This window comes from Myxine glutinosa, chromosome 9 (genome assembly GCF_964187855.1).
Source record: "Myxine glutinosa chromosome 9, kmMyxGlut1.1, whole genome shotgun sequence".
NCBI classification, from domain to species: Eukaryota; Metazoa; Chordata; class Myxini; order Myxiniformes; family Myxinidae; genus Myxine; species Myxine glutinosa.
Window position 1 is genome coordinate 12,838,504 of NC_136269.1, and position 24,178 is coordinate 12,862,681.

The window sequence follows — 24,178 nt, forward strand, 5'->3', positions numbered from 1 at the left end:
GAAGGTGGAAATGACGTCAGTGATATTTTCTGAGTTAATCCATACTATAAGAGAGCTGTTTGTCTATCTGTGTGTCGTCATTTTTCTCAGACATGGCTGAACAGAACTTCGTCAAACCTTCACAGTTTTATTAATGAGTGCGGAAGAGTGTTTTGGGGAAAAAAAAGAAAGAAAAAAAAGAAGAATTATACATTTTAAAAAACTCCTTCGAAAAAAAAAGTTCGTTTTTTGGGGGGAATTTTTTAAATTGCTCTAATAGTGCCTGCACTTTTGTATCTATATGAAAGGTATTATTAAATTACTAGTGGGGTCACCCATGGGAATCCCACGGGCATGGACGTGTGTGACATTTCGACATATTGAGTTAGATGCTGCACCTGCACATTCAGTTTCACAAAATGGTTACTGGCGATTTCTCAGATCCACAAATGATGTAATCTACACAATGTATTTACTTCTGATAACATGTGAATGCATGTGGGTGCACATGGGAAATACAGTTTGAAATGTGTAATTACATCCCATGTAAAATGTGACTTCAAGAGCTCAAATCCTCTCCCTCCCCACCTCCATCCCTCCCACATAGCACACACTGCACTAGGGAGTGGATCACCCACAGGGGAGTGGGTCACACACACACACACACACACACACACACACACACACACACACACACCCGCACACACACACTCGCACACGGATGGGGGAGTGGTCACACTCGCACACGGGGGAGTGTGTCACACACACACTCGCACACAGGGGAGTGTTTCACACACACACTCGCACACGGACGGGGAAGTGGGTCACCCTCGCACACGGGGGAGTGGGTCACACACGCACACACACGCACACAGGGGAGTTGATCACACTCGCACACGGGGGAGTGGGTCACACTCACACACTCACACACACGCACACAGGGGAGTTGATCACACTCGCACACGGGGGAGTGTGTCACACACACACTCGCACACGGACGGGGAAGTGGGTCACCCTCGCACACGGGGGAGTGTCACACACACAAATTCGCACACGGGGGAGTTGGTCACACTCGCACACGGGGGAGTGAGTCACACTCGCACACTCACACACACATACACCTGTCGGTACAAAACGCATTTTCTTTGGGCGGTGTATAATCTCCCCGACGGAAACAGGCATTACCTGGCATTTCCTTTACTTGAGTTGTACCTTTGTACCTTTGTACAAATGTACCTTTCAAAATCAAAACCAAAAATGTACCAATCAAAATGTACCTTTGTTTCTTCAAAAAGTTAATCATGTTCGAAGACGTGTTGCTTCAATATTAAAATGCATATCACATCACGGGCCGATCGTCGACCAATGGAGCCATGACTCTTCTTCATTTTTAAGCTTGAAGGTATGGAAAACTTTTCGCTTTACAAAGTAAAAATAGATTAAAACCAAACGTTACAATAAATATTGTATTCCATAGTTAGTTTACATTATTATGTACATTTTGAAGTACTGTATTGTTTAATTCCATGGTTGGAAAAGAGTTGACTCGCTTGAAACAAACTCTGTATGTACACCCCAGGGATATGGAAAAATATATAATTAGACTTCGGTTCGATCCCGAACTTCAGTATTCACTCGCGGTATTTTTACCAAGTAATAATATAAATAACGAAGTCCTGGGAACGTTCTCTCCACTCATTCTCCTCTCTCCTTCCCCTCTCTCCTTTCCCTCTCTCATTCCCCTCTCTCATTCCCTTCTCTCCTTCCCCGTGCCCACATAACAGTCGACACATTAAAACGGCTGTTGGAATACATGTCGCCGATTTTGTCAAATTTAGCTGAAGCTGAGACTTGAACCATCCCAGCGACTGTGATGGTGAATTCGATTCCAGATAAAGCCATGGCATCGGATATATATAGATATCTCGGCATTTTCCCGTGTCTGTCATCTTGGGCGGTGTAAGATATATCGAGTCGTAAAAAGCCGCGATTATTTAATGTCAGCATTTTCCCGTCTGTGTCATCTTGGGCGGTGTACGATACATCGATTCGTGAAAAGCCGCGATTATTGAATATATCTCGGCAATTTCCCAATTCCCGTGTGTGCGTTTATTTTCTCAATTATTGCTGACACCGAGTCTAAAACCATCGATAAAAATGAAATCAGATGGTGAATTCGAGATAAAATCGTGAGAGTGACTCAATGAATGGCCTTCATGTTACAGGCCTTTGAAAATTCATTCCGTTCTATAAACGGTAACTTTCATCGAATTTTCTTCCAGTTTTTTTTCAACCGTGTCTAAACCCATGTTAGCGACTGTGAAAAATGAAATGAGATATCAAATTCGAGTTGAAATAAAACTGTGAGAGAACAAGACACCGCTGGCCTAACAAAAGAGGCCTCAAAGCTATGCGAGTAAACAAAATGGTGTATATATATTTTTTAAAGCCCCTCCCAGACCGGGTGTAGCCACTCCCCAGGACTGACGTATCACAGACAGACAGACAGACAGAATCACCTACGGAAAATATTATATAGACTAGTGGGGTCACCCATGGGAATCCCATGGGCATGCACGTCTTCATTTAGATGTTGAACATTCAGTTTTACAAACTGGTTACTGCCAATTTATCAGATCCACAAATAATGTAATCTACACAATGTATTTACTTCTGATAACATGTGAATGCATGTGTGTGCACATCGGAAATACAGTTTGAAATGTGTGATTACATCTCATGTAAAACGTGACTTCAAGCGCTCAAATCCCCTCCCTCCAAAAATCCCTCCCACATCACGCACACTGCACACACACACAGGGGAGTGGGTCACACACACACGCAGGGGAGTGGGTCACACACATGGGGGAGTGGGACACACAAACACACACACACACTGGCGGAGGGGTGAAGGAGTGGGTCACACACACACGAGGGGGGGGGGGGGGAATGGGTCACACACACACACAGGAGGGAGGGGGGAAGTGGGTCACACACACACGGAGGGGAGTGGGTCACACACAAATTCGCACACAGGGGAGTTGATTCCGATGTGCACATTCCAATGTGCACGGAAGCCAAACAGTTCAATCTTGGTTTCATCAGACCAAATAATCTTTGTCTGAGAGTCCTTTAGGTGCTTTTTTTGCAAACTCCAAGCAGGCTTTCATGTGTCTTTCACTGAGGAGAGGCTTCCATCTGGCCACTTTGCCATAAAGCCCAGATCGGTGGAGTGTTGCAGTGATGGTTGTCCTTCTGGAAGTTTCTCTCATCCCCACACAGGATCTCTGGAGCTCAGCCAGAGTGACCATCGGGTTCTTGGTCACCTCTCTTACCAAGGCCCTTCTCCCCCGATTGCTCAGTTTGGCCGGGCGGCCAGCTCTAGGAAGAGTCCTGGTTGTTCCAAACTTCTTCCATTTAAGAATGATGGAGGCCACTGTGCTCTTGGGAACCTTTAATGCAGCAGAAATTTTTTTGTAGGCTTCCCCAGATCTGTGCCTCGACACAATCCTGTCTCTGAGCTCTGCAGGCAGTTCCTTCAACCTCATGGCTTGGTTTTTGCTCCGATATGCATTGTCAGCTGTGAGACCTTATATAGACAGGTGTGTGCCTTTCCAAATCATGTCCAATCAATTGAATTTACCACAGGTGGACTCCAATCAAGGTGTAGAAACATCTTAAAGATGATCATGAGAAATGGGAGGCACCTGAGCTAAATTTCAAGTGTCATAGCAAAGGGTGTGAATACTTATGTCAATGTGATATTTCAGTTTTTTCTTTTTAATAAATTTGCAAAACTTTCTAAAATCCTGTTTTCTCTTTGTCATTATGGGATATTGAGTGCAGATTGATGAGGGAAAAAATGAATTTAAACGATTTTAGCATGAGGCTGCAACTTAACAAAAAGTGAAAAAAGTGAAGGGGTCTGAATACTTTCTGAATGCACTGTATATATATATATATATTTATATATATGATACAGTGCTCTCCATAAGTATTGGAACAGTGAAGTCAAATTTGTTATTATTTCGATATTCTCAAGAAATTTGGATTTGAGTTCAAAAGATAAATATGAGGTTAGAGTTCAATATGTCAGGTTTTATTTCTTGATATCTCTATGTATATATGTTTTACTATTGTAGGACAACAACACTTTTTATATTCAGCCCCCCTTTTTAGGTAAGCACAAGTGTATATTGGGTGTAAAGTTGGTTAATTAAGTCTGCCATCTATGGTGAACAGAGGTTGCTTTCACACCTGTGGATATCTCAAAAAGTTGTGGGTGGATTTAGATGAAATTTGGTGGACAGGTTGGGTATGTGACAAAGAAGAATTGATTCGATTTTGGTGAAGATCCGGATTCGGATTTGATTCCAATAATTAAAAAAAAATTAAAGTGATTCGACACCATTGAGAAACAGGACCAAAAACGATGTACGTATATGTAGCATCATGTTTCAAAACGTTATTGATGGATTCGGACGAAACTTGGTGAATGAGTTGTTTAGGCGAGAAGAATGAGCCGATTCGATTTTGGTTCAGGTCTGAATCCAGATCTGATCTATCAGTGGATACAAAACGTAAACTGTTCAGCATGGTGGAGGTATGCACTCTACCGAGTGCCCTTCTAGTTACCTCCCCCAAAGGTGGATGGAGGTTATGTTTTCACCCCTGTCTGTCTGTTTGTGAACAAGATATCTCAAAAAGTTGTGTACGGATTCAGACGAAATTTGGCAGAGATGTCGTGTATGTGACAAGGATGAAATTGTTTAGATTTAGGTGAAGATCCGGATCCGGCTCGTAGAATTTTTAAAGTGATTCTTCACCTTTGAGAGATCGGGCCAAAAACGATACGTAGCAGGATATCTCAAAAAGTTGTGGACGGATTTGGACGAAATTTGGTGGACCGGTTGGGTGTCTGACAAGGACGATTCGATTCGATTTTGGTGAAGATCTGAATATGGATTCGGACATGAGAATTATTTAATTTTTAAAGTGATTCTTCACCATTGGGAGATCGGGCCAAAAACGATACGTAGCAGGATATCTCAAAAAGTTGTGGACGGATTTGGACGAAATTTGGTGGACCGGTTGGGTGTCTGACAAGGACGATTCGATTCGATTTTGGTGAAGATCTGAATATGGATTCGGACATCAGAATTATTTAATTTTTAAAGTGATTCTTCACCATTGGGAGATCGGGCCAAAAACGATACGTAGCAGGATATCTCAAAAAGTTGTGGACGGATTTGGACGAAATTTGGTGGACCGGTTGGGTGTCTGACAAGGACGATTCGATTCGATTTTGGTGAAGATCTGAATATGGATTCGGACATGAGAATTATTGAATTTTTTAAGTGATTCTTCACCATTGGGAGATAGGGCCAAAAACGATACGTAGCAGGATATCTCAAAAAGTTGTGGACGGATTTGGACGAAATTTGGTGGACCGGTTGGGTGTCTGACAAGGACGATTCGATTCGATTTTGGTGAAGATCTGAATATGGATTCGGACATGAGAATTATTTAATTTTTAAAGTGATTCTTCACCATTGGGAGATCGGGCCAAAAACGATACGTAGCAGGATATCTCAAAAAGTTGTGGACGGATTTGGACGAAATTTGGTGGACCGGTTGGGTGTCTGACAAGGACGATTCGATTCGATTTTGGTGAAGATCTGAATATGGATTCGGACATGAGAATTATTGAATTTTTTAAGTGATTCTTCACCATTGGGAGATAGGGCCAAAAACGATACATAGCAGGAGATCTCAAAAAGTTGTGGACGGATGATTTTGATGAAATGTGATTCTGTATTGTGATTTTCTGGTCTACTCCAGGATACAAAACGTAAACTGTTCACCTGGCGGAGGTATGCTCTCAACTGAGTGCCGTTCTCGTTCAATAATATTTTCATTTCCATAAACATGTATTTGCAATGAACATAAAGTTTGGGTTTATTTATGCCTCAGAGTAGAAAAATGGGAAACTATCGCAGACTTTTGCACAGCCGTTTGTGTATAATTTGTCGGGACAAAGCTCGTGTAATGTGCGTGGTGTATTTGGTGCATGGAGGGGTCACACCAGTGCATATACACTACAGGTGGCGCTGTGGATCACATTGCTTTTAATTGGGTGTTGTGCAGGGTAAAGTGGTAGCCGGCTTGCCACAACAGGCAGATTTGGTCAGTGTAGAAATTAAAGTACCTATTTTATACACAGGTAAGCATGCTCACCTCCGAAATGTGTGATCATGGGTGCTCATGTACGATCACTGCGTTGGGACGAGTTCAAACTCCTTAAATCAGTTATCCTGCGATCAGGTAGACATAACAAAATACCTGCTATGTCGAAAATTTCAGCGTTTTCTGAAAAGACCTTTCCATTGAGAAAAGTATGATGAGTGATGGGATATAAAACTCATCTGAAACATTCAAACTCATCTCAAACATTTGTATTTATCAATGTAAGTTTAAAAATACAACAAAACTCAAAACGTTTTCAGACAGAACTGGAATTTCAAAGAAGAAAGTTTTTCAAACAATTGAAAGTTGAAAAACTGGAACATTAATTTTAAAATACCAGTTTCCTTCCAAAGAACTTGAACACAGGAGGAATCCATTAGGTCAGTGAAACCTGCACTGCAATGATTGCCAACCTATGGTTGTTTGTCTGTGCCCTGCGCTTTTTAAATGCTGAGTATCGACCAAGGAAGCAGCGCATACCATTCTTGAAACATCTGGTATTGCTCAGCCGGGATTCGAACCATGCTCAGAGTGGATACTCTAACCGTAATGTGCCAACATTTAGGACAATATATTGGATAATTTTCCTCTTTTACATCCTTAGACAAGAAAAAGAAAAACAGCAAATGAAACCATCAATTTCCTCGTCATTTCTGCCTTCGTAATGTTGGTTATTGTGGGCCCCTCACATTGGCTGTGAAAGTTATTGACATCACGTGGTTGACAGCAGCTCATGAAGTTTGAGTTTTTGGCTTGAGAGAAAAAAAAACTTGTAAGTGTATAAATTTCTTTGCAGACAAAATCGAGGCTCATGGAAGAGTGATGTTATAGAGCGTGGAAGGTGACATGCTGAGAGTGAAACAACAAGTAGATGCAACAAGCAAGGGAATGAATGAGCAGGAACGAGCAAGGGAATGAATGAGCAGGAGCAAGAAAGGGAATGAATGAGCAGGAACAAGAAAGGGAATGAATGAGCATTAACAAGCAAGGGAATGAATGAGCAGGAACAAGCAAGGGAATGAATGAACAGGAACAAGGAAGGGAATGAATGAGCATTAACAAGAAAGGGAATGAATGAGCATTAACAAGCAAGGGAATGAATGAGCAGGAACAAGCAAGGGAATGAATGAGCAGGAGCAAGAAAGGGAATGAATGAGCATTAACAAGCAAGGGAATGAATGAGCAGGAACAAGCAAGGGAATGAATGAACAGGAACAAGGAAGGGAATGAATGAGCATTAACAAGAAAGGGAATGAATGAGCATTAACAAGCAAGGGAATGAATGAGCATTAACAAGCAAGGGAATGAATGAGCATTAACAAGAAAGGGAATGAATGAGCATTAACAAGCAAGGGAATGAATGAGCATTAACAAGCAAGGGAATGAATGAGCAGGAGCAAGAAAGGGAATGAATGAGCAGGACCAAGCAAGGGAATGAATGAGCATTAACAAGAAAGGGAATGAATGAGCAGGAGCAAGAAAGAGAATGAATGAGCATTAACAAGAAAGGGAATGAATGAGCATTAACAAGCAAGGGAATGAATGAGCATTAACAAGAAAGGGAATGAATGAGCATTAACAAGCAAGGGAATGAATGAGCATTAACAAGCAAGGGAATGAATGAGCAGGAACAAGCAAGGGAATGAATGAGCAGGAACAAGCAAGGGAATGAATGAGCAGGAACAAGCAAGGGAATGAATGAGCATTAACAAGCAAGGGAATGAATGAGCATTAACAAGCAAGGGAATTAATGAGCAGGAACAAGCAAGGGAATGAATGAGCAGGAGCAAGAAAGGGAATGAATGAGCAGGACCAAGCAAGGGAATGAATGAGCATTAACAAGAAAGGGAATGAATGAGCAGGAGCAAGAAAGAGAATGAATGAGCATTAACAAGAAAGGGAATGAATGAGCATTAACAAGCAAGGGAATGAATGAGCAGGAACAAGCAAGGGAATGAATGAGCAGGAGCAAGAAAGGGGATGAATGAGCAGGAACAAGCAAGGGAATGAATGAGCAGGAGCAAGAAAAGGAATGAATGAGCAGGAGCAAGCAAGGGAATGAATGAATGAGCATTAACAAGCAAGGGAATGAATGAGCATTAACAAGCAAGGGAATGAATGAGCAGGAACAAGCAAGGGAATGAATGAGCAGGAACAAGCAAGGGAATGAATGAGCAGGAACAAGCAAGGGAATGAATGAGCATTAACAAGCAAGGGAATGAATGAGCATTAACAAGCAAGGGAATTAATGAGCAGGAACAAGCAAGGGAATGAATGAGCAGGAGCAAGAAAGGGAATGAATGAGCAGGACCAAGCAAGGGAATGAATGAGCATTAACAAGAAAGGGAATGAATGAGCAGGAGCAAGAAAGAGAATGAATGAGCATTAACAAGAAAGGGAATGAATGAGCATTAACAAGCAAGGGAATGAATGAGCAGGAACAAGCAAGGGAATGAATGAGCAGGAGCAAGAAAGGGAATGAATGAGCAGGAGCAAGAAAGGGAATGAATGAGCAGGAACATGCAAGGGAATGAATGAGCAGGAGCAAGAAAGGGGATGAATGAGCAGGAACAAGCAAGGGAATGAATGAGCAGGAGCAAGAAAAGGAATGAATGAGCAGGAGCAAGCAAGGGAATGAATGAATGAGCATTAACAAGCAAGGGAATGAATGAGCATTAACAAGCAAGGGAATGAATGAGCAGGATTGGACAGGGAAGGAAACCTGCGAGGAAGACAGGTGTATATTTGGAGGGGTTGTTGGGAGTAGGGATAATGAGGTGGTGGTGTTCTGCCAAACTGAAGATTGAGTTCAACAATATGAAGATAAAACACGCACATTGGGCCAAATTGGTCTTTCTTGACTTCAGTACATAAAGGAGAGTGCATTGTAAGATCAAGTATTAGCATCTGCTACTGTTTCCATGAGTCACAATGCACAGATTAATGCACTTTTGGAATAAAGCACCAGGCCTGCATCTCTAACCATAAAAATAAATTGCATGAAACCTTTGGGGCAGGTAAAACAAGAAACTAATTAATTGAGCCATGGTGGTCTCCTCAATTCCTTTTGTATAAAGTGTGACCGTTATTGGACGCTGAGGTGAAGAACTTGAATCGTCCTCGTGTGTGGTGTTTGGTACAGCAGGAGGGTCATATGACTGGACCTGAATAAACAAACACCTCAGTACATGTCTGACCTCACCTGCTGATTCTGCCCCATCCATTACTATTTGTCCACTTCATGTCTAGTAAACCGACATTATCATCCTTCGCTGAAATCATCCATATTCACCTATATCATCCATACTCATGTACATCATCCATACACATTACACATGTACATCATCCATACTCATGTACATCATCCATACTCATGTACATCATCCATACTCATGTACATCATCCATACCCATGTACATCATCCATACTCATGTACATCATCCATACTCATGTACATCATCCATACCCATGTACATCATCCATACTCATGTACATCATCCATACTCATGTACATCATCCATACCCATGTACATCATCCATACTCATGTACATCATCCATACTCATGTACATCATCCATACTCATGTACATCATCCATACTCATGTACATCATCCATACTCATGTACATCATCCATACTCATGTACATCATCCATACTCATGTACATCATCCATACTCATGTACATCATCCATACTTGTGTATATCGTCCACACTCACCCACATTATCCATAACAGAGTACATCGTCCATATTCACCAAATAAGTCCATACTCGAGTACAGCATCCATACTCATGTACGTCATCCATACTCATATACGTGGTCCATACTCATGTACAGCATCCATACCAGTGTACGTCATCCATACTAGTGTACATCATCCATACTCCTGTACAGCATCCATACCAGTGTACGTCATCCATACTAGTGTACATCATCCATACTCATGTACAGCATCCATACCAGTGTACGTCATCCATACTAGTGTACATCATCCATACTCATGTACAGCATCCATACCAGTGTACGTCATCCATACTAGTGTACATCATCCATACTCATGTACAGCATCCATACTCATGTCCATCATCCATACTAGTGTACATCATCCATACTAGTGTACATCATCCATACTAGTGTACATCATCCATACTGGTGTACGTCATGCATACTCATATATGTCATCCATACTCATGTACATCATCCATACTCATGTATATCGTCTGCACTCACCATTATCATCCATATTCACCAACGTCATCCATACTCATGTACATCATCCATACACATGTACATCATCCATACCCATGTACATCATCCATACCCATGTACATCATCCATACTCATGTACATCATCCATACTCGTGTATATCATCCATACCCATGTACATCATCCATACTCATGTACATCATCCATACTCATATACGTGATCCATACCAGTGTACGTCATCCATACTGGTGTACATCATCCATACTCGTGCACAGCATCCATACTCATGTACATCATCCATACTCATGTACATCATCCATACTCATGTACATCATCCATACTCATATACGTGATCCATACCAGTGTACGTCATCCACACTGGTGTACATCATCCATACTCGTGTACAGCATCCATACTCGTGTATAGCATCCATACTCGTATACATCATCCATACTCGTGTACATCATCCATACCCATGTACGTCATCCATACTAGTGTACATCATCCACACTAGTGTACATCATCCATACAAGTGTACATCATCCATACTCGTGTGCATCATCCATACTTAAGTACTTCTTCCATACACACCTACATCACGATCAATCACCAACATCATCTGCAATGACCTACATTGTCAATTGCTCACATCATCATAATTATTTTCCCCAAGTCATGCACACCAACCTGTAATTTGCCTTCATCACCGATGTCACGTTGGCAATTTCAAGACGAATAAAAACTTCATCCAAAGGGTTCACCTAACAACACCTTGTACAATAAGAAACTTTAACCACAAAGCAGACTGCAAGTACAACAACAACAACAACAACATGCATTTAAAGGCCATTTTCCCTGCTAGAGCCGGGGTTAGCCTTGCGGTCCCCATGACAATCTTCTCCATTTTGCCCTATTTTCTGCATCTCCCCTTGTTAACCCCCTTGCCCGCATTTCTTCTTTCACCATCTTCAGCCAAGTCTTTCTCGGTCTTCCCCGTCCTCTACTTCCTTCTACATTCATTTCCATCACTCTTCTCAACCAGTCACTTTCATCCTTCCTCAACACATGACCAAACCATCTCAACCTGTTCCTCTTCACAGCATCAATCACAGGCTCTATTCCCATCATCTTTCGCAATTCATCATTTGTCTTCCTCTCTCTCAACGATACTCCGCACATCCACCGAACCATTCGCATTTCCACCCTTTCCAGCCTTCGTTGCTGCTCTACGTTCATTCGGGTTAGACGGCAAGTAAATACATTTAAACATTTTAACGTGCAAGTAAATTACAAGAAGTTATAATTTTAAAGTTTTTTTATTGAGCACAAACCATATATTATTTACAGTTGTACAACAATGAGTCTAAATACATTCAGCTAATTAGGCAAGGCACAAAAGGCAGACTGCTTATCCGTTATTAGATATTACAGCATGAGAAAAAATATATATATATATTTATATATGTATTTACTGTATATCAATCTGCCAAAGTTTCCATCGGACAAATTCTCATAAATACTCCCAGTCCAAGACCAGATAACAATGATAATATAATGTTGAACGATGCCTTATTGAATGCCTACAACCCACAATAAATTACAATAAATTAGATACAAAATAATTTACAATACTGGTGTAACAACAGTTTCTTAGCATTCTATCATTATTAACTTAACACTTCAAAATAACTCCGACAGATCAGTTATCCCGCCATTTCAATTGTGCAATTCAATAAATACAGGTAATAACTCCCAAGCCAGTGTAGGAAAAGCAAACAGACAGTACTCCGCATTTTTCACCAATTAAATAATCTTATAAAGCATTTTGTCTGCGTTGAAAGTGCACGGGTATCGATAACATAGGTCATTGTGTTGTACCGGTAGCAGTGCAATCGTCCAATAATCTTTTCGTCATTTAATCAATGAACAGGTATTTATAGGTAAAAGTACCACGATGTGCACCATTACAACTCTTGGCAAAGAATTTTAAAAAAAAAATTTAAAAAAATTGGATTTAAAAATTACCATTTCTCGTCGTCGTGAAGGACCTTGTGGCAAGTTTCTTTCTTTTCAAACCAAACTTTAACCCCCACGGAATGATGTTCCGACTACTCAGGTGTAACTGTTGCAACACATGTAAAGGTTAAAATAGAGGGCCGGGGATGTACAGAAAGAGTATTTAAGTGAAAACGCATCCGCCGTGACTTCCAAAATGTTAACTTTTGTTTTGTTTTTGAAATCTGTGTAGGGAAGCGGAGGGGTTGGGTGGTGGTTGGGTGGTGGTTGGGAGGAATGACCCTCACCGAAAACGCCTCCAATTATGCATAGTTATCAACCGAGTTTAATCTCAGAATTCAGAACCAAAACTCAAGGGTAGTTGGGACCGGGTTTTAGCACCAATCGTGTATCAGGGACGTCACAACCTCAACAACAACGCTAAACAACAATTACCACGATGTGAAAATAATCCCTACCCTTGTTTTATATATAGTACACTTAAACTTGGTGATCATTTTGGAAACAAAAGAGAACACACAAACAACGATCAAGCGACAAGTCTGATATTACATCATAAATAATAATAATAATAATAATATGAGTGATTAATAAGTCTGTGGCCTGACAAAAAACATCAATAACTGAAGTTGGTGAAACTTTTCTTTTGAAAATTTTGAGACGATCTTAACTGACTATTTGTACGCAGTTATTTCACAATTTAACCATTTTCAACCAAAGCAACATTTATTTTTCCTTTTTTGAATGTGGGCCCACAAACGTATCATTCTGACCGGTTTTGAAAACGTTTTCAGACTCTTATTGCCCATTCTCAGACAACTTTCCTCCAGTCGGGGTCAGAATCCAAAACTGAACGCTCGCACTTGGAGCGTGAAGCGTAGGGTTCCTTATCTCCGTCCGTTAAACCAAACAAAATGGTGGACAATTTCACGGTAATTATCGAAACGAGAACATCACACGAGGCATGCATTTAAAAAGAGGTTCACCTCTCCGTCCCCCTGGAGCACCACCCTCACCACCAAACCCCCACCAAGAGATGGATGCCTTTGAAAACTGCTGAACTTCTGTCACCGTTTGTATAAAGCCATCCTCTCAACGCTTCCACAATTGCCGTGCTTGGTGATTATTTCTTCGTGCCAGATGTTTGCGATGCTTTATAGATTCTTTTTTCAGAAATGTTACATTGAAGACGAGACAAAACCGAAAGGCAACTAGTGGAGGTGATGGAGAGTGGGTTAAATCAATAGAGAAAGGATCCTCCAAGTAGCAGGAGCAGCACTGCCTGGGGCACAGTCATCGCATATGGCACTAAAAGGTGTGTGGCATGGACATCTGCTCTCCGGACACCCGTAGCCCATCGTCTTATCCCAAGCTGACAGAAGATGTCGTTAACGATTCGACAAAGAGGACTGCAGACATTAGCTCCCCCTGACATTCCTCTCTTTACAAAATACACGCATTGACGTCGTGGGACCGTGAACACATCTACCGGAGCGGTTCCTCACGACCGGCTTTATCGCGGATAAAGGAAACATTTGTTGGAGCCGCGTCCAGTGGTTCAAAAGGGACCGATCTCAAATCGCTCTTATTACCTTGCCAATCGTCTGTGTGGGGAATTACTTTGACAACGAACTCGGAAGCCGTTCGTCCGACGCCCATCCACACTCCCGGGTCAGGCTCACGCAACGATGCTGCATCTATTGAATAATAAGTCCTTTTCTTGTGCATTCAGAACAAAAAGCCAACAATGATACATCTAGCCGGACACAGTGGACGTTTTGTGCAGCACCTTGTTACGTGCAACGTTCATTAAGCGTCCGATGTGTTTTGCCAGAGGTTAGAAGAAGAATTGGCCCTTTTCACTAACAAACCCAGATTCCCCCCATTAATGGCACACTTGTCCATTAGAAATCATTCCAGGCAAAAGATAATTCCGAAACAAAGCAACGTCAACATATGTGTAATATAACAAAGACTCCTATCAGGTAGGCCGGACTGGATTCTATCTCCGTTTGCTCAAGGATTTCTGGTACTCATATCTCAAGAAAGAATTGCGAAATGTGCGTCCCTTGCAAAAATTCCAGGGCAATCCAATTCCTAGGAGATGCAATATTAATGACACCATAAAGGTGTCAGGGCCAAACAAGGTGGCATGTGCGAGAAATATTTCGGCTCCTGTCTGTCACACATGCAGATGATAGTAACGATTAATTATCCAGCACCGCAAAGCTGCCCCGTTAACCCAAATCCCATTACAACTGGAATGTCGAATGCCTTCGCTCGTCATATTTCAGAGTCTCGGTTGGAGCTTTTGGCACACTGTCTCGATGATTGGCGGTCATCATCTTGGTCTGGAAGTCAGAGCAAACAAGCGTCGGCGTTCGCCCGATGGCGTTCAAAAACACTCGAGATTGGCGAGACGATTGTCCGACGTCACCTTATTCTACACGCCCCGTGTTCCTATACAACCGGCGTGTCACTGTGGCAGAGCACCGAGGTCCGTACAAACCGGACTTGAGGCAACAGGCTGGAAAGAAAACAAGTCTAGTCGAGGCGAGCGTGTCAGGTTAGTGCCAAACTCACTCTTGCAACAACTCCTGCAGGCAGTTGGGCGAGCGGAATATTTCTGGAACATCGCTATCGAGTTTACAGATTATCTTGTAGATCGCCTTCTTCCACGACGGATCGGCATCCTTGCCAGCCTGGATAGCCGTGAAGAATTCACGGAACGTTACGTTCGCCACCTCCAAGAAGCGATCCGGCACCTGAGGAATGCCATGGTGGTGGGGCAAGGAAAAACGACACAATAAGTGAACAACACAGCACAAAGACACAATGATGTTTGAACAACTTGTTGATATTTCAAACAAACACAATGGAACAAATTCTGTTTTTATGTTTCAAAGGAAGTCTCATTACGGATTCTTCCCGTTCATGCACATTGGTGTTTGTATTTTCGTACAGTTTAAAACATGCACTTGTCCATTAAAGTACATATGCAATGGAATGCAAAACAATATGTCTGGTCCCATCATGGACGCGTGTATGTGAAAATGTAAAATGAACCAAGCTCCTTAAACCCTAACCCTAACAACAACCCTAACCCTAACAACCCTAACCCTAACAACCCTAACCCTAAACCTAACAACCCTAACCCTAACAACCCTAACCCTAACAACCCTAACCCTAACAACGCTAACCCTAACATCCCTAACCCTAACAACCCTAACCCTAACAACCCTAACCCTAAACCTAACAACCCTAACCCTAAAACAAAAACATTATTGGGATGAGTGAATGAGTGTATGAGGCTTGTGACCAAAATAACCTCATGGTGTTCGTGTCTCTGTGTGTGTGTGTATTGTGTGTTGTTGGGTGTTAACTCCATATGCAGGATTCAGAAGGTGAAACGGAGGCCTCCCAGGTCTCAAAGTATCCATCTTCGTGTGTGTATGCGTGTGGTTTGCTGTTGAGTGGTGTACGTTGTAAAGGTGGGTGGTTGTTTGTTTGTTTTGTATACAGAATCGAGGCTCGTGAAAGAGCTAACATTTATCACACAAAAAAATCAAAAAGACAAACAAAATATATAATAAGGGGAGCGGTAGACAAGATGGGGAAAAAAGGGGAAGCACACAAACACAACATTTGAGAGCAGGGACATCGGGAGATCTGTGGGAGGGAGAGGGCTTAGGGGGGAGGAGGCGTGGGAAGGGGGGGGGGGAGGGTGGGAGAAGTACAAAACACAAGGACACTGCAAGGACTTCCAGGAAAGAAGTTGGTATTTCAAAAAAAGTGGATTTGGGGTGAAATTAGCGGGGGTAGAAAAGATCAAGGTTTTGGATGGGGGAAGATAAGAGATGGTGGTGAACAGCTGTTTTAAAGACCTGGAGGGTGGAGTGGGATTGAAGAGAGTGAGGGGGTTTCTTCCAGAGGTGGGAGAAAAGACGAATGAAGGAGTGACGGTGAGCAGAGAGTCTTGATTTTGGCAATTTCACCATAAGAGGGTTGCAGGCAGATCTTGTGCGACCTGTAGGAATATTTGGGGGACAGAGCCTAGAGAGAGTTGGGGAGCAAGGCTGGAGAGGAGTCGGTAGAAGACAGAAAGACCATCGACCTGCCTGCGGTGAGTAAGTAAAAGGCTCTCGGAGTTAGCTTCATCACGGGAGATTCCATTGATTCTGGAAGCTTTGGTTTCAACAGCGTGAAGACGAGCTTGGTGTGAGGCAGGAGCAGTTAGGGTGCGGCTTGGGATCCTAGAATCCCGGGTTCGAATCCCGGTCGATCGCTGAATTAACACCAGTGGGGTTGACTCAGCCTGTCATCCTTCCGGGGTCGGCAAATTGAGTACCAGTTCACTGGTAATTCCCTGTGTGTCGCAAGAGGCGACTAACAGGGTTGGCGGCAGGAAGGGCATCCGGCCATAAAACATTTCTTCCAAAAAGGGGACTGCACGAAAAAGGCCAACCCTGCTCTGCGGGGAAAAATGGCCTGAAAAAGGCCAACCCTGCTCTGCAGGGAAAAATGGCCTCTAAAGGCGGTTCATTTGCATGCATACATAAAATGGCCTCTACAGGTGGTTCACTTGCATGCATACATATAACCCCAAGACAATGAGCACATGCCCAGTAAAATGTGAAAACAATGATAACACTTCTGTGCATACAGTCGCAACACGTGTCATGTGATGCATAAACTGGTGGGAACTTGTGAGTGAGATGTAAAATGAATGGATGGAGTTCAGTGATGAGAGCATTCAGATATCCTTGTTGTCCACGGATGAAGGACATACCAGGAGTGTATGCAGAATGTCGTTATTAATGACCAAGTGAGTTTTAACGACGTGGGATTGCCAGACTCATTGGTAAAGGTTTCTCCATGATAGATGTAGCGAATGTGGCATGGCGTCAAAAAAGTGATTTAACCAATGGCCTCAAAGGAAGTACCTACACCTGGTATATGTGATTCAAAACATTCATTGCAGTTACAACAGAATAACATGATTATCCATTATCCATGGATAGGTATGAGTTGCTGTTGTCACATGAGGTACTGGTTTGCTGATTCACAACAACTGCTGATAAGCCACTACGGGCCACAGGATGTCTGCCGTAGTAATGTACGAATGGGCTGACAGGATGACCTAGTCACTTGAGGTACATACACTCACCTCAAAGCTGTCTACCCAGGTTTTGAATCCCGACCCAGCTATAAACTGTCACCCCAGTGTTTCACAGGCAGGGCGATTCATCAATGTGTGTGCCATCCCTCCGATGGGCGTTAAACGGACGATGGGCATTAAACGGACGTCCCATCTGCCGGCATTAGTTGGTGGACGTTAAAGATCCCATGGTGCCCTTCGTGAGGAGTAGGTGAGCCATCACCGGCACCATGAACAAATCACAAATTACAAATTCCTGCCCTAAATTATAGAGGGCACTGCTTCGGCAGCGTTGTGTTACATACGAAAGAACATGAACAAATACTTGTTCCAATGGACCCAAAGAGGCAAGGTACTGCTATCGATGAGCTACCCGATGGATGTTCGCTGATATTTTCAGTTCAGACATGAGCCTTGACATCAACAGAGAAAAAGGAATATGTGGTTGTTTTTCCCACTTCTCAGATTGCTTTCAAAATAGCTCTTGTGGCCACAATAAACCAGTGATTCCAGAAACGAGGACAGGAATAGAGATTGGTGGTGCTTGGTCAATGGTCATGCGTAGGGTGTGGTGTAAGTCAGGTACCATTAGGGTCTCCAGACCTCATGCTGCTGGACTACTTTCTGTGTGTTTGGAGGAGGCGGGAGCAAGGTGGGCACCTAAAGTCAGCGGTATAATTCGACCATCTCAAACATTGATTAATTGCAGGAGAAGATAAAGTCAGATGTAAGAACATTGTCATTTTATGTAAGGACATTTAATGAAAATGATGTAAGGACATTGTCATTTTACGGAACGTTTAAGTATCCTGCGTGAAATGGATTCAGGAGGGAATAAAATGCCTAACGGCGAACAGTTTGCGCATGTGTTGTAATTTACTATTTAAAGGTGAAATAATAAAAGAGACGTCTTCAATCTCTACGGTTCCTGACACACCAGGTACATCGAGGAGGAAACAACGCATATTCACCAATTTCCTAAGAAAGAGACATTTTAGTTCATGTGAAACAATGAAATCAGATCAGCAATTGTTATCACAATGTGGGACTCAAGGGTGACATGTCCAACTGCTCCTGGTGTTGTATAGGTAAACATGAAAACCTCATGATACAAACATGCATGATGGTCGATAATGGTGTCCAAGAAGTGCAGGTGGCCTCTATCACCACTCCACAAATGTTCTATCATCTAAAGGATGTTATGACTGACATAAAGGACCAAATTAAGGTATCCCATGACTATGTGGAAATTTGGAGTAAAATCACCAACATGGACCACCTTCCTCGGGATGTGGCATTTACATATTTGGGAACACATGTACATGTGCACACTAATGGGTACACGCTCCCATTTCATCAACACTCTTAGTCTGGTTTCACTGACTCAGAAATATGCAGGACATTGTATATGGATCACATGCAGGCCACAAAATGATGTAAGGACATTGTACATGGATCACATGCAAGCCAAAAAATAATGTAAGGACATTGTACATGGATCACATGCAGGCCAGAAAATGATGTAAGGACATTGTACATGGATCACATGCAGGCCAAAAAATAATGTAAGGACATTGTACATGGATCACATGCAAGCCAGAAAATAATGTAAGGCCATTGTACATGGATCACATGCAAGCCAGAAAATGATGTAAGGACATTGTACATGGATCACATGCAGGCCAAAAAATAATGTAAGGACATTGTAAATGGATCACATGCAAGCCAGAAAATGATGTAAGGACATTGTACATGGATCACATGCAAGCCAAAAAATGATGTAAGGACAGTGTAAATGGATCACATGCAAGCCAGAAAATGATGTAAGGACATTGTACATGGATCACATGCAAGCCAGAAAATGATGTAAGGACATTGTACACGGATCACATGCAAGCCAGAAAATGATGTAAGGACATTGTACATGGATCACATGCAGGCCAGAAAATGATGTAAGGACATTGTAAATGGATCACATGCAAGCCAGAAAATTATGTAAGGACATTGTACATGGATCACATGCAAGCCAGAAAATGATGTAAGGACATTGTACATGGATCACATGCAGGCCAGAAAATGATGTAACAATATTGTAAATGGATCACATGCAAGCCAGAAAATGATGTAAGGATATTGTAAATGGATCACATGCAAGCCAGAAAAGAATGTGAGGACATTGGACATGGATCACATGCAGGACCAAAAACGATGTAAAGTCATCGTACATGGATCACGTGCAGGCCAGAAAATGATGTAAGGACATTGTACATGGATCACATGCAGGCCAGAAAATGATGTAAGGATGGCATTCTTCAACCTTTATAGTCATCAATGCTGTTGTGGCAGAATTTCTGTTCAAAATCCAAAATTCACCCAAAGAAGTACAATGTGGAACCGGAACGGTACTCGGTAGAGCGCATATCTCCGCTAGGCTGGACACTTTACATTTTGTATCCCAATGATATCCGGATTCGGAAGGACTAGTCTTACTCGTGAAGGTTGGTGTCAATCTACGTCGGTGCACAGGTAGAACAACGGATGTAATCAACAGGGCGTTGATCGAGGTTTATTGACTTGCACAGTTGCTCCGATGAAGGGTTATCGCCCGAAACATCAACTTTTCCTTGCTTTCCACGTCAGTTAGGATATCCTCAATCAACATCCCGTTGCTTCCATCCATTGTAATTACAATGTGGTCTACCTTCTGATAATGTAATTTTCACCAAAAAAGGGCAATCAAAGCAATGAAAGAGAAGGAAAGGTTTTACGTTCATAAGTTTAAAGCCATATTATTACACACGCACTAACTATATACATTAAGCCTTCTTTGTATACAGTGTTGAGACTCGGGGAGCAGCTAGATCATAGAACGGAGCAGACGCAAGAGAACAAAAGGAATAGGAGAAAGAGGGGGACACCAAGAGCATGGATGAGCGACAAAATAAAGGGAGACTTGGATAAATAAGGGATGTGGGGAGGAATGAGGGCGAGGAGAGGACACGTGGGGTGAAGAAGAGGATGGATACAGCCACAAACTCTCCATCACAGAAGTGGAAGGAAAAACTGGAAACTCGGAAATTGATGGGCATGGGGAGGATTATTGTTGTGGATGATAGTGAACAGCTGTCTTAAAATCCTAGAGCTGGGGTTCTTAACCTGGGGTATCCATACCCCTTGGGGGTATGGGGACCAAAATCTGGGGGTATGGGACTCGTAATGAATTATAATAATAAATTGCAATAAATTCAATGAAATATCAACTTTAAATATATAATATAAGTTACCAATTTTCATCCAAAAAATAGGCAATTAAAGTAAAAACACCCCTCAGAATGCACCACAGAGCACCTAGAAATCAAAAAAATTCTAGGGGGACATGCCCCCAGTCCCCCCTAGCTATGCGCACCTTAGGTGCACCTTGGTCAGTCAACAGTCTGGCGAAGGGAGTATGGGGACATCGTGGGCAATTCGTTGGGGGATCTTGACAGAGAAAAAGGTTAAGAACCCCTGATCTAGAGGGAAGAATGAGATCGAAGAGACTGAGGATTTCCGCAGGTGGAAAAAAAACAGGAACGAATGAGTGGAGGTGAGCAGTGAATCAGGATTTTGAGAGTTTCACCAGAAGTGCGTTGGGAGAAGTCGGGTTTTTTGTGATCATTATAATTAAATTATAAATAAAAGTACAGTGAAAGTGGAGATTTTGAAAGCGAAAGCGGTGAAGATTTATAAATCAATCCAATGAGAAATCCGAGTGAGTCTTCACAACTGCTCGAAGCGCGTCGAACGGAAAACGCAAAGTTGGGCAAAATCTCCAAAGTGTGCAGACTCAATCACCGCGACACTAATAGCCAAATAGTCCTGCAATTCCGTCTTCACATTTCTTTTGAACGTCCAGACAGCACTTCAATTATGCGGCTGACAGTGGCGGTGCTCGGCTTCAATTCTTTGACGAGTCAAAGAATCCGCTCTCTTTCTTTTTCAGGATAATTCTGGAGCCGAGAGTCCATTCCAGCAACAAAGTGACGCTTCATGAAATCTCCTTCAGATAAATATTCCTTCTTGTGAGCCGTTTGGAGACAGATTTGATCGCGGGCCAATGTTACAACTTGAGAAACTGTCAGATGTTGCTTCGGCCCCGGACCTCCTTTTGAAGAGAGGCGTCTCAGGCTTGCGATTTCCAATTTCCGCAACCCAGATCCAGGAGGAAATTTCTGATTAAAGTTGGATGTTCCTTTCTGACATTTGCTTGCAAATTGGGAGCAATTCTTCACGACGTTCTCCTGCAAAAACGTCTTTGCACATCTTCCAATAACAGCATACTTGTGCTCCCCAAACCAGCCTACACAATACGCTTCTTCTGAATCGGAGTACCCAGGGTCAGGATCTTTTGCCTTTCGATTGTCATCAACATTTTTCTTCCCTTCTCCCGAACTTTGTGTCCTTGGAGCACAAATCAAAAATATTTCAAGTTTCCAAATGAGTCGATAATAAAACGTACAAAGAAAAACTCTCCTAAACTTGTGAACTCGTAAAAAATGGATGAAATTATTTTTAAATAAATATACAATTTTTAGTCCGCATTATGAATTTACAAATGGTAATAATAATAACAATAGTAATACTAATAATAATCTCCTACCTGTATAACAGTAACATTTTCTTTTTCTAAAACCGATATCATTTTCGTGCTTTTCCATTTCTTATTGATCTGAACTGCACGTCTGTTCTGTCAGCTGTCGCCGAGCACGTGCGGGCCTCCATATTGGTATATATCCCTCGAGAATGAAGTTGCTTTCTCAATACTAAGAATATTATAATAATATCAGTTCTCCAACAAGGAATGTAAACGCAGGAGGAGGCTATTTGACCCATCAAGCCTGCACAACGATTGCCAACCTATGGTTGTTTGTCCGTGTTCTAAAGTTTTAAAACCTGGACGGCCAAGTAAATATGCACCACGTACCATTTTTAAAGTCATAGGTACCACGGACCCACCGTGGTTTGACCCACCGACCTCCCAGTCTCAGAGGACACACTGTAACGCTTACCCCACCGAGTCACTTGCCCCACCGAGTCGATTACCCCATTGAGACGCTTACCCCACCGAGTCACTTACCCCACCGAGTCGCTTACCCCACCGAGTCGCTTACCCCACCGAGTCACCTACCCCAACGAGTCGATTACCCCGAGTCGATTACCCCACCGAGTCCCTTACCCCACCGGGTCGATTACCCCACCGAGTCCCTTACCCCACCGAGTCGCTTACCCCACCGAGTCGCTTACCCCAACGAGTCGATTACCCGAACGAGTCGATTACTCCACTGAGTCGATTACCCCACTGAGTCCCTTACTCCACCAAGTCGATTACCCCACCGATTCGCTTACCCCACCGAGTCGATTACCCACCTAGTCGATTACCCCCACTGAGTCGATTACCCCACCGAGTCGATTACCCCACCGAGTCGCTTACCCCACCGAGTCGCTTCCCCCACCGAGTCGATTACCCCACCGAGTCGCTTACCCTACCGAGTTGCTTACCCCACTCAGTCGATTACCCCACCGAGTCGCTTACCCCACCGAGTCGATTACCCCACCGAGTTGCTTACCCCACCGAGTCGCTTACCCCACCGAGTCGCCTACCCCACCGAGTCGCTTACCCCACCGAGTCGATTATCCCACCGAGTCCATTACCCCCACCGAGTCCATTACCCCCACCGAGTCCATTACCCCCACCGAGTCGCTTACCCCACCGAGTCGCTTACCCCACCGAGTCGCTTACCCCACCGAGTCGATTACCCCACCGAGTTGCTTACCCCACCGAGTCGCTTACCCCACCGAGTCGCCTACCCCACCGAGTCGCTTACCCCACCGAGTCGATTATCCCACCGAGTCCATTACCCCCACCGAGTCCATTACCCCCACCGAGTCGCTTACCCCACCGAGACGCTTACCCCACCGAGTCGCTTACCCCACCGAGTCGCTTACCCCACCGAGTCGCTTACCCCACCGAGTTGCTTAACCCACTCAGTCGATTACCCCACCGAGTCGCTTACCCCACCGAGTCGCTTACCCCACCGAGTCTCAACAAACTTTAATATTTCAATATTTCGAACGTGGATGTACAGATGCTTAACGTATGATGACAAAGTGACGCTGTAAGGTAACTTGTAGCGGTTACCGCTGGGTATACACAATCGCCTTGCACCTGCCGAGGACGCGGCCAGGGAGCGACCACCATGCCGGGCTCGCTCAGGCCGCCCGGACAGGCCCAGACGCGCCTCTCCCGGGCATGCCCGGACTCGCCTTTCCCGGGCTCGCCCAGGACGCCCGGGCACGCCCAGTCTCGCCTTTCCAGGGCTCGCCCAGGACGCCCGGGCACGTCCAGACTCGCCTTTTCAGGGCTCGCCCAGGACGCCCGGGCACGCCCAGTCTCGCCTTTCCCGGGCAAACGCTCCGGCATGACGTGTTTGAGTGTGTATATATATTGCTGCCCGATAAACGGGCTTTTCAGAGTACCCGAGTCTGATTTGTGCAATAAAGCAACTCGGACAAATTCCCGTCTTTCGTCGC

General features: G+C 43.4%; 1 protein-coding gene across 1 annotated transcript in view; it reads right to left on the reverse strand.

The window, feature by feature from the left end:
* Window positions 1-11,731: 11,731 nt before the first annotated feature.
* PROX1 (prospero homeobox 1) overlaps window positions 11,732-24,178 on the reverse strand; it is an 86,255-nt gene continuing 73,808 nt past the window's right edge. Inside the window, exon 5 of the mRNA XM_078784118.1 lies at window positions 11,732-15,215. Within this exon, the coding sequence (XP_078640244.1) occupies window positions 15,030-15,215 (186 nt within the window). The 3' untranslated portion in view covers window positions 11,732-15,029. The remainder of the gene's footprint in view (window positions 15,216-24,178) is intronic.